The 14,864-nt window shown below is 38.2% G+C and overlaps 1 protein-coding gene across 14 annotated transcripts in view; it reads right to left on the bottom strand.

The window, feature by feature from the left end:
- CD200 (CD200 molecule) overlaps positions 1–14,864 on the bottom strand; it is a 100,709-nt gene that overhangs the window by 52,369 nt on the left and 33,476 nt on the right. For 10 of the 14 annotated variants that reach the window (XM_069553307.1, XM_069553290.1, XM_069553287.1 and 7 more), the window contains one exon: positions 13,154–13,261. In XM_069553307.1, the coding sequence (XP_069409408.1) occupies positions 13,154–13,261 (108 nt within the window). Of the gene's footprint in view, positions 1–6,593; positions 7,888–13,153; positions 13,262–14,864 lie in introns of those variants that run through there. The other 4 variants (XM_069553324.1, XM_069553301.1, XM_069553320.1 and 1 more) reach the window with 1 other exon arrangement.

Here is a 14,864-nt window from a genome sequence, read left to right as displayed (position 1 = left end):
AGATGAATAAACTGTGAAAATACAGATGATGATATTATTCTTGTTCAGAGGAAAGTCTTCCCTCAAGTAGCCCATTAATAGCAAAGTTGGAATCCAGTTCTTTTTAAAATTTGATTTATGAGTTTTTCAAACATATACAAAAGTAGAGAGAAGAGTATGAATAATCTCAATTTCAACAGTTTCTACATATGGCCAATCTTATTCCCTATCATCCATATCCAAGATATCATTACATATGTAATGATGTGGAATCAAAATATAAAATTGAATTATAATAAGTACATTTATAAATTTTATTTCCAATTCATGACATCATGAATTTTCATAAGTTATTTTAAATACATGCAGGAAGGTTTATTTTGTCTATCCTTAAGTTTTAAATTTCTCCAGGAAAAGAATTTTCCCCATGCTTTCCTCGGCAACTATCTCTCAGGACCCGGGATAGCTGGTTGGTTGAAACAGCGCTTAGTAAATGCTACCCACTGAAAGATACATAGTGCTGTTCTGATCACCATAAATATAACTAGCAGAATATGGATCAAATAGCAAAGATAAATGCAGTGTTTCTAACAGCTCTATGGTTAGAAAACTATACATACTTTATCAGTACAAAAGCCAATTATCACAATTGCATGTAATGACATCATCACCTTTATTCCATCTCTTTGTTCAAGAAACCAAGTCAAACACAAATCCCGAAATTGTGAAATCACTTGTTTTCTTTCTCTTCATCTTTTTACCATTTTTTGTAATGTTCTCTCTTAACATGTTTTGCTTTTGAAAATTGATGACTGGAAATTCATTCAAGTCTGACTTTATGAGTGTTAGTTTTACATGTGATTTTTGGGGCCTTTTTATTTTAAACCTGATATATCTCAAAAATTGCCCCTCCTTAGCCAAGAATTTGCATGCTTGCCCTCCATCTCTTTGTCTGTCTTTCTCTCTTATCAACATTCACCTCCAAAATTACCTTAGCTGAAAATAATCAAAACTCTTCTAGTCAGGGGAAAAAATTTTCCAGAATTTAAGCATCAGGTCAAAACTACATATTATCTATCAAACCAGATGTTTACCTGTTCACTGCCAAAGAAGTTGGAGGAACATCAAACACCGGTGATGGGAATAGCTTCAACTCTCACGCAGATGGAGGCAATGCAGGAAAGTTTGGGTTTCCAGTAAGCTCCGCAAGCCAGCAAATATCTTTAAACTTAGGAAATGGTTTTTCTTGGATAAGCAGATTGCCTCAGGCTGTGTAAGAGCCTTTAGTCTGTAATTATAGGAGTTCCAGCTCCTGGTTCTTTCAGGTGTCCCAGTAAAGGAGTGAAACTTAGTGATTTTAGTGAATCAGGCGGCATTCTGAGGCCTGTTTCCTTATCTCTAAAAGCTCTTTTAATTCTGACTTTCCGTGATTGTCACACAATTTCTTTCAATGCCTTTTGGCATGCATCAGGAAATGCCATCTTACCCAGGGCATGTCAGTCAGTTCTTGAGGTCTCAGGAATGGTTGCTGACCTTTGTTTACACAAGACGGCGGCTACTCATGACACTTTGGGGATAGGAGCCTGTCAAATCAAATACAACTTGGTGGGCCTGGAGTTCCCTTGAGGAATACATTCTCTCTTTCCAAGGGATTTGTAGATTAAAGTTAGCTCTAAGACAAAGTAGAGAAAAGTATCTCCTCCCAAGTGGTTCCAACCAAGCCTGGGCAGCTGCAAAACTAGCTGCGTCTCTCAGCAACTCACTGGGACAAGGGAAAAGGGAGATAAAATTTTAAGCCATCTTTGAGCTGTATGCTGTATTTCATGAACACTGGCCTGGGCCAATGCTACCCACCCCTAAAGATATCAATATGTTTCCACCTAACTGATCACTGTTTCTGAAATTGTAGTGCTTCCTGATGTTTCTTAACTAGAAACCACATGTTTATTAATCAATATACTACTTAAAAGCACTTAATTAAACCCATTGATACCTACAATATTGTCAATATTTACAATATTACAATAAGAAGGGAAACCAAGGTGAATACAAGTTTAGGGGATTATTACATACAAAGCTAAATAGCAACAGCAGATCCAGAATCACATGGTATCTGAAGTGCATCATCAGGGCAGCTAGGCTTCACTGACTTTTGCCCTTGAATTACAAAGTGAAAGCTACTTTCAGGAAAACCCAACTTGCTTTTTGAGTTCCGACTCTTGGATTTGAGCACTCCCCTCTCTAGGCTCACATGATTTAGGTGAAAAGCATCTAAATATTTGTTGAATTCTCTGGAACCTTTCAAATCCTAGAAAGGTCTTTCCATCAAATCTGGTGAAGCAACATAATTCTATGGAAAGCTTTCAGGCGTATCAATTTTTGTATCCTTTTTAAGTGTTGGAGGGCTGTTAATACTCTGGAGCAATGTGGCAAAACTGTATCCAGAAAGCTGATGCCCAGTAGTAAAGAGTTTAACTTTTGTGGGTTTTTATTCTTTTGGGTTTTGTTTTGTTTTAATAGAGTGCCAACATGATCAAGGGCTGGGAGGGCTTTCTCCCTGGCTTACAGAAAACCACCTTCTTACTGACCAGATGCGCTTTGCCTGAAACGCAACAAGTCAAAATGCTAAGACACTGACTTTTGTGTGTTCTATTCTTTTGGTCTCATCCTCAGCACAAAGAAAGGCCATGTCATCCTGGATGATGTATTAGGATCCCTGCTTCTCTTGAAACAAAGCCCAGTAGGTTTTCTCTCTGCTGAGCCAGCTTCTACTGCCAGCACTCCTATCCTACCCCACATCCAATTCCAGACAAGGGTGGAGCTGACTATGAGAAGGAACTAGGAGCAACTAAGGACATGAGACATGTGGTGTTTTAGTGTGGGTTTTGAGGTCACAGAGCAGACATGCTTCAGCAGTAAGCTTGCACATGTTGAGAGCCTCAGGTGAGCCTTCTCACCTGAACCTTTATAGATACTCCATAAGACAAACTTGGTGCACTCCCAATTTATAGTTGAGGACATGTAAATTCAGAGATATTAAGTGACTGGTCAAAGATCACACATTATTGACTATCAGGGATGAAATTTAAACACCATCCTTTTGGTTCTAAATCCATTATACTTGTCTCTATGCTTCATGACCATCAATTTCTTAAAGTCCTCTTCTATTCTCTAGTTCAATTGTATTCTCTCATAGGGCAGGAGGGATGCTCCAGTGCAAAGTTGTTTAAACTACTCCTCCCTCCCTCCCCTAATGTATTGTCACAAAATTGATTTGCTCAAGAAATATTCCTTGGCTGCTTATACTAAGTGCTAGGGAAAAGCAAGCCAACAGATTGAAACCTCTGCCCTCATGAAGCTTATGATCTATTGGAAGGTGACAGATAATAAAATAAATGAGGAAAGCAGGTAGCATGCTAGATAGTGATGGGTGCAAGGGAGAAAAATGAGGCAGAAGAGGGAGAGAGAAAGGACTTGTTGGGGAAAAGGCTTATGTGGCCACCTTCAGCAAGAACATTCTAGGCAGAGAGGAGAGTTAAGTGCCAAGGTTTTCTGGTGGAAATCTGTCTAAATATTGGTGAAATAGCAAGAAAAGGGTAGTGTGGCTGGCAGAGTATAAACAGGAGAAAGAGCAGTAGAAGGTGATTTTAGAGTATCAGGGAGCCCAGTCGTGAAGGGCCATAAAGCCCATGTAAAGACTTTGTCTTCTCTAAATAAGATGGGAAGCACTTGGAGATTTTATGCAGAATGACAAGATCTGTCTTGACCTATATTTTAAGACAGATATGAGAATAGTCTAAAAGGGGAAAAAAGCAGAAGCAGGGAGATTAATTAGAAAGCTATGTCAATATATACACTACCATGCGTAAAATAGCTAGCTAGTGGGAAGCTGTTGTATAGCACAGCTCAGTGGTCTAGGATGACTGAGAGGGGTGGGATGTGGGGGGAGAGGAGTTGGGAGGGAGGCTTAAGAAGGAGGGGATATATGTATACTTATGGCTGAGTCACATCGTGGTACAACAGAAACCAACACAACAAAGCAGTTATCCTCCAATTAAAATAAATTTTAAATTTTAAAAAAAGGAAAAAAAAAGCTATTAATATGTAAACAGTCTATGAGAACGAGAATGACACTTTGGGCCAGGTGGTAAGATTAGAGGTAAGCGTTAAATTCTAAGTATACTGATAGAGCTAATAGGAATATACTGACAAATAGGATATCGGGTGAATGAAAGTGTAAGTGGAGGGAAGAGAGAGGGCATTGGGCAGGAAGTCTGGGATTCTGAGTTGGAGTTTTAGTACCATCTTATGTCCATAGGGTCACAAAGAATTGGACATGATTTAGTGACTGAACAGCAATAACGTGTCTTCAGTGTTACCCAAAGAAAGTTACTGAAAAACTTAGGGCTTCATTTTTCATGCTTATAAAAATAGGCTTGAAAACCTTCCCCGCTTCACAAGGTTCAAATGTATATGATGTCTATGCAACAGCTGGCTTGCTTACAACTGAATCACAGCGCTGTGTGACCTTATCCAAGTTCATTAGCCTAAGTGACTGTGGTGGGGAGACTGAAGTCAAACCTGGAGCATTTTGAGAGCAAATGGAAAAAAAATTACGGTTGTCAAGAATTACTTTCAGTTAAGTTCAGTCGCTCAGTCATGTCCGACTCTTTGCGACCCCATGAATCGCAGCACGCCAGGCCTCCCTGTCCGTCACCAACTCCCGGAGTTCACTCAGACTCACGTTCATCGTGATGCCATCCAGCCATCTCATCCTCTGTCATCTTCTTCTCCTCTGTCATCTTCTTCTCCTCCTGCCCTCAATCCCTCCCAGCATCAGAGTCTTTTCCAATGAGTCAACTCTTACGCATGAGGTAGCCAAATTACTGGAGTTTCAGTTTTAGTGTCATTCCTTCCAAAGAAATCCCAGGGCTGATCTCCTTTAGGATGGACTGGTTAGATCTCCTTGCAGTCCAAGGAACTCTCAAGAGTCTTCTCCAACACCACAGTTCAAAAGCATCAATTCTTAGGAAGCTTTATTTTTAGAAAGTTATATCTCTTTCTCGATGAGCTAAATAACCATAGAAGAAAGTCGGTCTAAGAAAACTCTTTTAGCCAAAGCCTCATAGTCCCTGGACATGAGGATTTTGTATTTTTTGTATTCTTTGAACTTGTATGTGTGAAATGTTATCTAGTTGGTAGTGAAAAAGTTCCAACCCCTCCCCCTACATTCTCATCTTGAGGTTTAGTTCTATTTAAGCACAGAAAACTTCTTTTGCTTTCCCTTATCTCTGAGCTCATTTACCATCACCCTGGAAAGTTTATAAATTTTCACTGCCAAGAAAATTTTGTGATTGAGTTATTCTAAGTGACTCAAATGTTTACAACTTTCCCAACCTTGATTAAATATACAAAGCCCAAACGGTCTTTTTCTAATTCACAAATTCAGAAAAAGCTCTCCTAATTGAAAGGGTCAGGATGAGTTAAGGGGGACCTGGTGAGCCCCTCCCAAGAGCAAGAGGACAGCACTCACAGGGAAACACTGGGACTCCACTCGGACCTGCCTTCTCGGAATCAGGCACTCTGAGCTATGCCTTCCACTGTCTCTCTTCATTCTCTATGACCCTCCCAAGTCTTTCCCATCAAAGTCTATCAATTCTAAGTCCAAGTCTCTCAGTATCCTCCAAGATAACTGATTAGCCATTTAATACATGAATTTAATTATTAGGAAGAAGGGTTAGACCAAGGCTTCTTTGCAGGGGAATTCCCAGAAAGGTAATGGCCTAAATAAAATTATGTTGGAATGCTTAGGCACTGTGAAGATAGCTATTTCATAAAGGAGTGCCTTTGGGCACTCACGAAATCTCATAAGATGGTCTCCTTCTTTGCCTATCCTTTAAGTGCACAGTTCTTAAAATTGCCCTTGATACCATTTCAGGGGCTCCACAAAGTCAAAACTACTGTCATAATCACACCAATTTCTTATTCTTGATTCTCTTACAAATGTGTTGTGGAGCTTTCCAGAAGTTACCTGATGTATAATGTTAGCATCACTCTGATGACCCAATGAAATGTATGGTTGTAGGTTTTTGTTTTGAAAATGTATTGGTTTTAATATCAAATATGGTAAATATCAACAGACATAATTTGCTATATAAGAAAGCTCTTTGGGGTCCTCAATGATATTTTTACATTGTAAAGGGGCCCTGGGACCTTTAAATGTTTGGAGCTACTGCTTTAAGTTACACGATCTGATCTGGCAACTGAGATGCCAGAATATAGCAAAATCAGAAGCAGGATATTAAATCCTACCAAATTCAAAGCTGTGTGAGCTAATTCATTTGAAAAGGTTAGTATCTGAAAGCAAAATCAAAACAGCATATATAAGGAAGTGCTCCCAAACTGACTGGGTCATATCACCAAGATGAAGGAGCTCTCACTGGTCAGAAAAGGACATCTGACTTGTGATGTTGTGAGAAATTAGAAATGTCAACAGCATCTTTTAAAAGACTAAGAGAGAGAGGGGAGGGCTTCACACACAGAGGGAAAATATAAGTATTATCATTAATCTCCACATTTTCCACATTCCCCAAGAGAATATCATGAACCAAATAGTTAAACACTTTAAATTATTTAGTATGTTAATACAAATATATGAAATAATACATAATTAAATAACATACAAAAAGCTTACTAAATATATAAATATTCAATACAACAATAAAGACAACTTAAGGTTTAGTTCCTAGGTCACTGGATACAGACAAGAAAGCAAAAGATACTGAAAAAGTCACCAGCTTGGCCCAATGATGATTTAAGAGTTCAAAACTGTTCCACTAGTTAGAACAATATGTTTATGACAAAGGAGTTTGTACAGCCATACATGCTTCCTCTGCTATTGTGACAAGTTACCTTGTGAGAAAAAAAGTTGGGGGAGGCAAAGCATTTGAATTAACTGACTGCTATTCAGAAAACTTTCTAAACACTTCTTTTCATAATATATTTCATCACACTAGGTTGAATTTAGAATGATTAAAATAGGGCTGGGTCATATTATGAGACAAATGGATGAGAAATGCATGCTTTTTAAAAAATGCAAGCTGCTGTCTAAGACTAACAATATTTAGTCTGCTATAAAAGCAGATAAGCAAAGTTAAAGCTGCCAATGTTACTTCACAATAAGTTGAGTTCCACTGCCATTGTAGTAAACATCACAGAAGTACATGAGGAACAGCAGTGAAACAGACTGCTGGAAAGACCAGTTAATAGCAAAATCAGTGAGCAGGCAGTGGACAAGATACCCAGTGATGAGGAAATAGACTTATGGACCACACAAGAAGGGGAGACGAGATGGCATATCCACAGAAAGGCAAAAGGCAGTCTCAGGAAAGTTCTTTGGTCCCTACCTTCCTGTATTCTTCTTTCTTTCCTTTTTATCATTTTTTTTTTCCCCCTGGAATTGCATCTTTTTTTAGAGCAGAATGGAAAATTATTTGGTCTAACTTCTTAACTTTCTGGATGCGAATGTGAAAGTTCATTGAGATATGATTAACACAGAGTTGCCACCAGTTGGAGTCAAAGTCAACCTCCGAGCAGTGGCTCCTGGCTCCAAGTCCAGCATCCTTTCAACAGCACAATACTACATCATATTACAAAACCAAGTCCTACAACAGACCTGAGAGGTAAAATGACTTCCTCTGGGAACTCACAGAAGCACTGGGTGGCCTATGTGGCAGTGGAAAGTCTTGAAATTCTTAGGCCTTTGACTCCTGGTTTTTTTTTTTTTTCTTTTTTTTTGCTCTTTTAGGTTCCTTAGAGAATGATCCTCTTTCTTCTGCTTGCCTCCTGAGTCAGATTCAAGTAGACCAGGAAATAACTTTCAGGGTTCTGTGTGACTCCTCTAGGGCTCTGGGTAAAAGAAAGATCAAGATACGAACTTTGAACATCTATAATTTCTATTCTAATAGATTTTCAGAAGATCAATAAACACAGAATTCTCCAGTGCACACTTCATCAGCAAAGAGGAGGAAGTAGATACCGCTGACCCAGTGTGCTGTGAGGCACTGTGACTCTCTTTAAAAGGATATGAGTAGTTCTAGGAAATAATAGCTTACTATTCTTAAGCAATGGAGAAGGAAATGGCACCCCACTCCAGTATTCTTGCCTGGAGAATCCTGTGGATGGAGGACCCTGGTGGGCTGCCGTCTATGGGGTCGCACAGAGTCGGACACAACTGAAGCAACTTAGCATGCGTTCTTAAGCAAGATTGTACTTGCTTAATAATACATGTAAGACTACAAGTAAAAGAGCAGGCTCAAGAATTCCAAATGATCCACATGTATTTTATTTATAAGACCTTGAGCTTTGTTTCCTGTGGATACTCACTTATTGGACATCAAGGTGGGAATGGTCAGAAACTAGACAGATAGAGGCCCTTACAAGACTACTAGCTTTCTAGCCCTTAGATTGGGAGAATGTGGGCCTCCCTACAAGGCAGATAAACAGTGAAGCAAAAGATCTGGGATTTTATCTTGGCTCCAAATCTCAAATCTCACTCTCTGTGTAATCTTAAGTAATTCTTCACTGGAACCTGAAGTTTTGCATGTTTTAACTGTGTCAACATTTCTAATACCAGTAATCTGTTCCATGGTGAAAGACACAGAACAGCTCAGGCAAGAATGCCCAGACTTGCAAGTCTGTTAACCAACTACATTATGACTGGATTTTGTTATGACATTTTGATATGATGGGGGCATTGGTACCTATTCAAGCATAAAATTTTATAGACAGATAACCTTGGGATGCAAGATTTCTCCCAGGAGTTCTAACCTAGGTTGTTCAATAATAACTGCTTCACACTTTTCTCATTTAAAGCATCCCTTCTTCTGCTTGAAACTATAATTACACTGGGATGGGCTGAGAGTTACCACTCAGCCAGCCTTCATCTGGGAAGCTTAAGTACAATTATTAGTAAAGCAAAGATTTTTATTCTTTTGGAAACATGTATCTTTTATATTATTCTTGCAATTAATCTCCAATTTCAGCATCACCAATTATTTAGTGAGTACTGCTGTTATTTGATAGAGTTCTAATCTTAAAATAGGAGAAAATGACTTGATTCTACCCAGGATATAGTGTTTTGCTAACATTGCCATTATCATCATTGCAGAGAACCCATTTATAAGGTTAGGTTATTGTGAAGCAAAGCGGGGAAAATCAAGGTAATTATATAGATATGAGTTTAAATAAATCACTTTTATCTGACATAGTTAGATATTTTGAAGAAAAATGAAGTTTGGAATATGCATTTCACATGATTGTCTAAGTCTTCTATTGGTTTCCAATTCAACCATGACCTAAACAATAGAAGACTGCTACTCACAATAAAAATTTCTAAAAATTAGGTGATTATCCATGATAATATGCCCCAAAGTGAAGTTGTTTCTGAGAAGCTTGTAATCATTGGTGGTTTGGCTAATGAGAAATAAAACATTATTCTTGACCTCAAATTTAATGTTTTTGTAGTATATGTAAGGGGCAAATTTATGACATCAACTGGGCTTTAATAGAAAAAAATTATCAAGAAATTTCCCTGGGAAATTTTTTTTTTTTTCACTTTCTATTTAGTAATACAGTCCTGATTCATAAAAGAAAAAAAAAGTTCTTTGAAAACCTATTAATCTATTATCATATTGTAGTAGTCTCATGAGAAGCAACTGTGATGATATCACTAGAAATGGTACAAAGAGAAACTGCCTCTAACTCATCACACCTTCCTCAGACAACAGCTTTACTGTTGGAAAAAAACCCAGCATAACACTCTCTGGCACTACACCAAATCACAGGAAAAGGGGCCTGACTTCTCTACGAAAATAACATCTGTCATTAGAGATTACCCCTCTGTCTACAACCTATAAATTTGCTAATGCTTTTGTGAGCAATAAATCAGTGATTTTCATCTACAATAAATACTTTAGTCATTTATGTAACAAAGATTTGAACTGAACTTAACAGACTTTTCTTACCAGATTTGTCTTACTACCGGCAGCTCCATGGAGATGATTCTTTGTCTACTCATATTCAATAAGCTTGAAAACTAATTCACCTCTACTTTTTCTTTCCCCACAAACTGATCTCTCTCTTTCTCTCTCTCTCTCTCTCTCTCTCTCTCTCACACACACACACACACACACACACACACACACACTCACTCACTCACTCACTCACTCACTCACTCACTCTCAGTTCCCCCTTTCCACTTTCATTTCTGTTCACATGACCATTTTTTCAGGTCACTGAGGTCCAGAATCTTGGGGTCATTTTGACTGATCATGTTTCCCTGTCCATCTGAAAGTTTTATGTTTCAGAAGATAATAGAAAGAAAAAGAGAGGAGGAAAAAAACACAAAGTAAGGGTAAAGAAAGATATTTTGTAATAACCTAAATGGGAAAAGAATTTGAAAAAGAATAGATATATATATAACTGAATCACTTTGCTATACGCCTGAAACTAACACAACATTGTAAATCAACTATAATCCAATATTAAATAAAAATTAAAGATGACAAGCAAATGTAGTAGGACTATTCACTTCCATCACAAATTAACAATCAAAATTTTTTACTTAAAGAAATTTTAAAAAGCCACTATATTTGATGATTTTCTTCCTTTTCTTCCAAATTTCTGGGTTACTTAAGTTTTGGTCTTAACAAACCAGTATTTTCTCAGCCTTGAGAGTTTGTCTCCAGCATAGCTAACACTTGATTTTACTAGCTATTTAAGTATATGGGGCCAAATAACCTTAAGCTGACTCTTTTTACTTCAGCAACTGAATAAGGCATTGAACAATTCTATTTCCCAGAAAATAAGAGACTTAATAAACAAAAGACAATTATTTTGCAAAAGTCCCTTTCTAGTGAAATTTACCTTGGGCTTGAATGGACTATATTATGAGATTCTTGTTCAAGGGGACATTTTAAAATGAATGTGAACATGTCCTACATTTCTGCTTATACATTTACAGAAGTATAGAGCAATATCAGCAAACACAGGTTGAAATAAACACAATTGACAACTGTGCCTTTCAAGTCTGGAAACTATAACTGGAAGAATATTCCAGCAGAGGTCAGAAGACCAGGATTTTAATTTTAGGCCTGCTGTTAACTGTGTTAGGGGAAGGAAGTCAACTTCAGTTCTTAACTGGAAAAGCAAAATGTTTGAAAAAAGTAGAGTCAACTGGCTTTCTGCCTTTGACATTTTGCAGAGAGCTAAGGGCTTCCCAGGTGGCTCAGTGGTAAAGAATCCATCTGCCAATGCAGAAGCCTCAGGAGACTGGATTCAATCCCTGATCTCTGGGTTGGGAAGATCCTCAGGGGAAAGAAATGGTAATCTACTCCACTATTCTTGCCAGGATAATCCCATGGACAGAGGAGCCTGGCAGGCTACAGTCCATGGGGTTACAAAGAGTCAGAGCTGAGTGACTGAGCACAGGGAGGTCTGTGGGCTTAAATTTATGTGCAGTAAGATTATCTGATTTGCAATCTCCTGTTCCCTACAGAACAAATTCTTTTATCTACATCTGCAAAAGGTCATTGATGGTGGTGATCTGTTGTTTTTCTTACAAAATCACAAGAATTCATCTAGTGTTTATATAAGGCTTATGCAAAATTAAATGTTCTAAAAGCTTAGAACATGAAAGATATTAGTCTATGAGATATAAAGAGAGGGAAAAAGGTAGCACATGAGTGATACGTTTAATAGAAATATAAATAACACTCAAAGTGAACATTTTTCCTCCCCTTTCTGTCAGTCATGTGAGCAGGAGAAAACTCTCACAGCACCACTTCATCCTAAAAAATTCCCACTGCATACAACATAAACTGCACCTTTTCATTAGCTTTAATAAATTATGCAGTGTCTTCAGAAACCAAAGAAATTTAATTCTTCCCCTCTGGCTGACTCCTCTTGTTTGATAGTGTCTCTTGTTTTCTATTCTTTTACAATGTTTAGACTCAGCATCTACGAGGTACTGAATTTGCAGTTTAAAAAGTGGAATAGAAAAAATCCCTTTGAAAATCCACCCTTCCATTCAGTCATTCATTCTTGTAATGAACATTTAGTGAGTATACATAAGATACTGTGATAGATGTTGTAGGAGATGGAAAGAAATTAACAGTGTATAAGGGCAGGATGACATGATGCAGTTATTATCCCCTGTGTATTGCCTAGAGTGTCTGAGCCATAGTGAGCATACAACATAGAAAACACTATTCAGTTGGTGATCACATTGGACAAGTTCACAGTCTCTTCAGTGGGATAGCTGACCTGTTGTTCAGTCGCTCAGTCATGTCTGACTCTTTATGATCCCTTGGACTGCAGCACTCCAGGCTTCCCTACCCTTCACTCTCCTGGAGTTTGCTCAAACTCATATCCATTAAGTCAGCGATGCCAACCAACCATCTCATTCTTTGTTATCCCTGTCCCTTGCCCTCAATCTTTCCCAGCATCAGGTTCTTTTCCAGTGAGCTGACTCTTCACATCAGATGGCCAAAGTATTGGGTCTTCAGCTTCAGCATCAGTCCTTGTAATGAATATTCAGGGTTGATTTCCTTTAGGAAATTGCCTGGTTTGATCTCCTTGCAATCCAAGGGACTCTCAAGCATTTTCTCCAGCACCACAGTTTGAAAGCATCAGTTCTTTGGTGCTCAGTCTTCTTTATGGTCCAAATCTCACATCCATACATGACTACTAGAAAAATCATAACTTTGACTATACAGACCTTTGTCAGCAAAGTGATGTCTCTGCTTTTTAATACATTGTCTAGGTTCATCACAGTTTTTCTTCCAAGGAAAAAGTGTCTTTTAATTTCATGGTTATCACCCCTTATTTAGGAATTCCCTGGTGGCTCAGATGGTAAAGAATCTGCTTGCAATGCAAGAGACCCAGGTTCAGTCCCTGGGTTGGGAAGATGCCCTGGAGAAGGAAATGGCAACCCACTCTAGTATTCTTGCCTTGGAGAATCCCACGGACAAAGGAGCCTGGCGGGCTACAATTCACAGGGTCACAAAGAGTTAGACATGACTAAGCACTCATCCCTTATTTATATCTTCATTTGAACCCCAGATTGTCATTAAACAATAATTTTTTCCTTCTTTTTACTTCCCATGGGACTCACCTCGATCTTGGTTCCGATGACGTTTCCAGTAGAGTAGAATTGAGATTAAGACCAGAAGAATTACCAAGGAGACGATGCTTAACAGCAGTGGAACTGAAAACCAAAAGCCTGTGGATATTGATAGGAGAAAAGGAAAAACTAGTGATAAGGGGAAGCTGTAGAGGCAAAAAAGTAATAAAGAGATAGTTGTAATGAGTTTTTACTAGAGTTGTGCTTTTGATGAAAATTATTCTTATGTATATAAAGGTCTACATTCATGACCTTATATTATTTTAATAGCATTTACATAATAATAATTAACATGTTTTATGTGGTTAATATGTAGTAAGAGCTTTGAATGTGTTACCTCCTTTAATCCTCAAAATAGCTTGAGTTAGGTATTATTAATACTATCATCTAACAGATTAAAACAACAATTGAGGCTCAGAGAAGTTGGGTAAGCCCCAAATCAGTGTAGTAATTGGTAGAACAAGGCTTGGTCAGAGGTCTGTTTGCCTTCAAAGCACATAATCTTTGCCATACTGTCCATTAAAGTAATGTGTTTATTTAGGAATTTTTGGAAAATATAGAAAAATATAAAGGAAAAATAATGAATCTCATGATTCTAGCCTCCAGGAATAATTCATCTCCATGTTTTAATTGTGTTCCTTCTAATCAATGTCTTTGTTATTCAACTTCTTTCTAGTAGTCAGTAAATGCAACTTAGCCTAAATATCAGTTCCTCAGTGTCACTGTGTAATACAAAGTCAGAAAAAGCACTGATTTGGGAGTCTCTGGCATCTTCTCCATACCTTTATAATGGGATCTGTCATGTCATAATTTAACTGAGCACCTTCAGATTGGTCTCACTAGTGCTAGACACTAGTTAAGAGTTCAGATTTGTCTTCAATAGATCTAGTACTTGACATAATGGTTTAACTGTGAAAGATTTTTAGTAAATGCTTGCAGAATAAACAAATATACAAATGACATATAAATGTTATAAATGATAATAAGTCCATTTTTCTTGGCACTCTTGGAAAAGAAGACATGTTCCTTTTCAGATTCTTGCTTTTTAGGGAAATTTACCCTTCACCTTGGCAAAATCTGAGGATCTTGTCATAAATGTCCAAATCTAACACCACAAACATCTTGACCAAATTTACTTAACGTTTACTTTTTGATTAGTTTGCTTTTTCAAGGACCCCAGAAATGACTATAGGACATGTTCATTAGAGACTATCTGGGCTTCCCAGGTGGCGCAGTGGTAAAGAATCCTCCTGCCAATGCAAGAGACATGGGTTTGATCCCTGAGTTGGAAAGATCCCCTGTAGCAGGAAATGACAACCTGCGCCAATATTCTTGGCTGGAAAATTCCATGGACAGAGGACCCTGGTGGGCTACAGTCCATGGGGTCGCAAAGAGTTGGACATGACTGAGCAACTGAGCACGTGACAATGAGGCATGAACTTTTCGGGGTTCACAATGTACCCTGAAAAAAGCAGCAATATCTTTCTATAGGAGGCTTGTTAACGGAGCGCCTCATCCAGAGTCAGTGCTTCAAAACTACGCAGAGAAAAGTGACTCTGGCTGCTGTCCCTGAAGTGTCTTGCCTCTAAGACCACTCCTTTTCTTATTCTCTCTCCCATCAGCTTTACCTCTTGTATCAATGAGACTCAGAGATAGCAGTTTAGATGGAAATACAAGACAGCAAAAGAGGTCCTGAGCGGGA

This window comes from Ovis canadensis, chromosome 1 (genome assembly GCF_042477335.2).
Source record: "Ovis canadensis isolate MfBH-ARS-UI-01 breed Bighorn chromosome 1, ARS-UI_OviCan_v2, whole genome shotgun sequence".
NCBI classification, from domain to species: Eukaryota; Metazoa; Chordata; class Mammalia; order Artiodactyla; family Bovidae; genus Ovis; species Ovis canadensis.
Note: the sequence above shows the minus strand (reverse complement) of the source record. Positions and strands in the feature narration are given on the sequence as shown.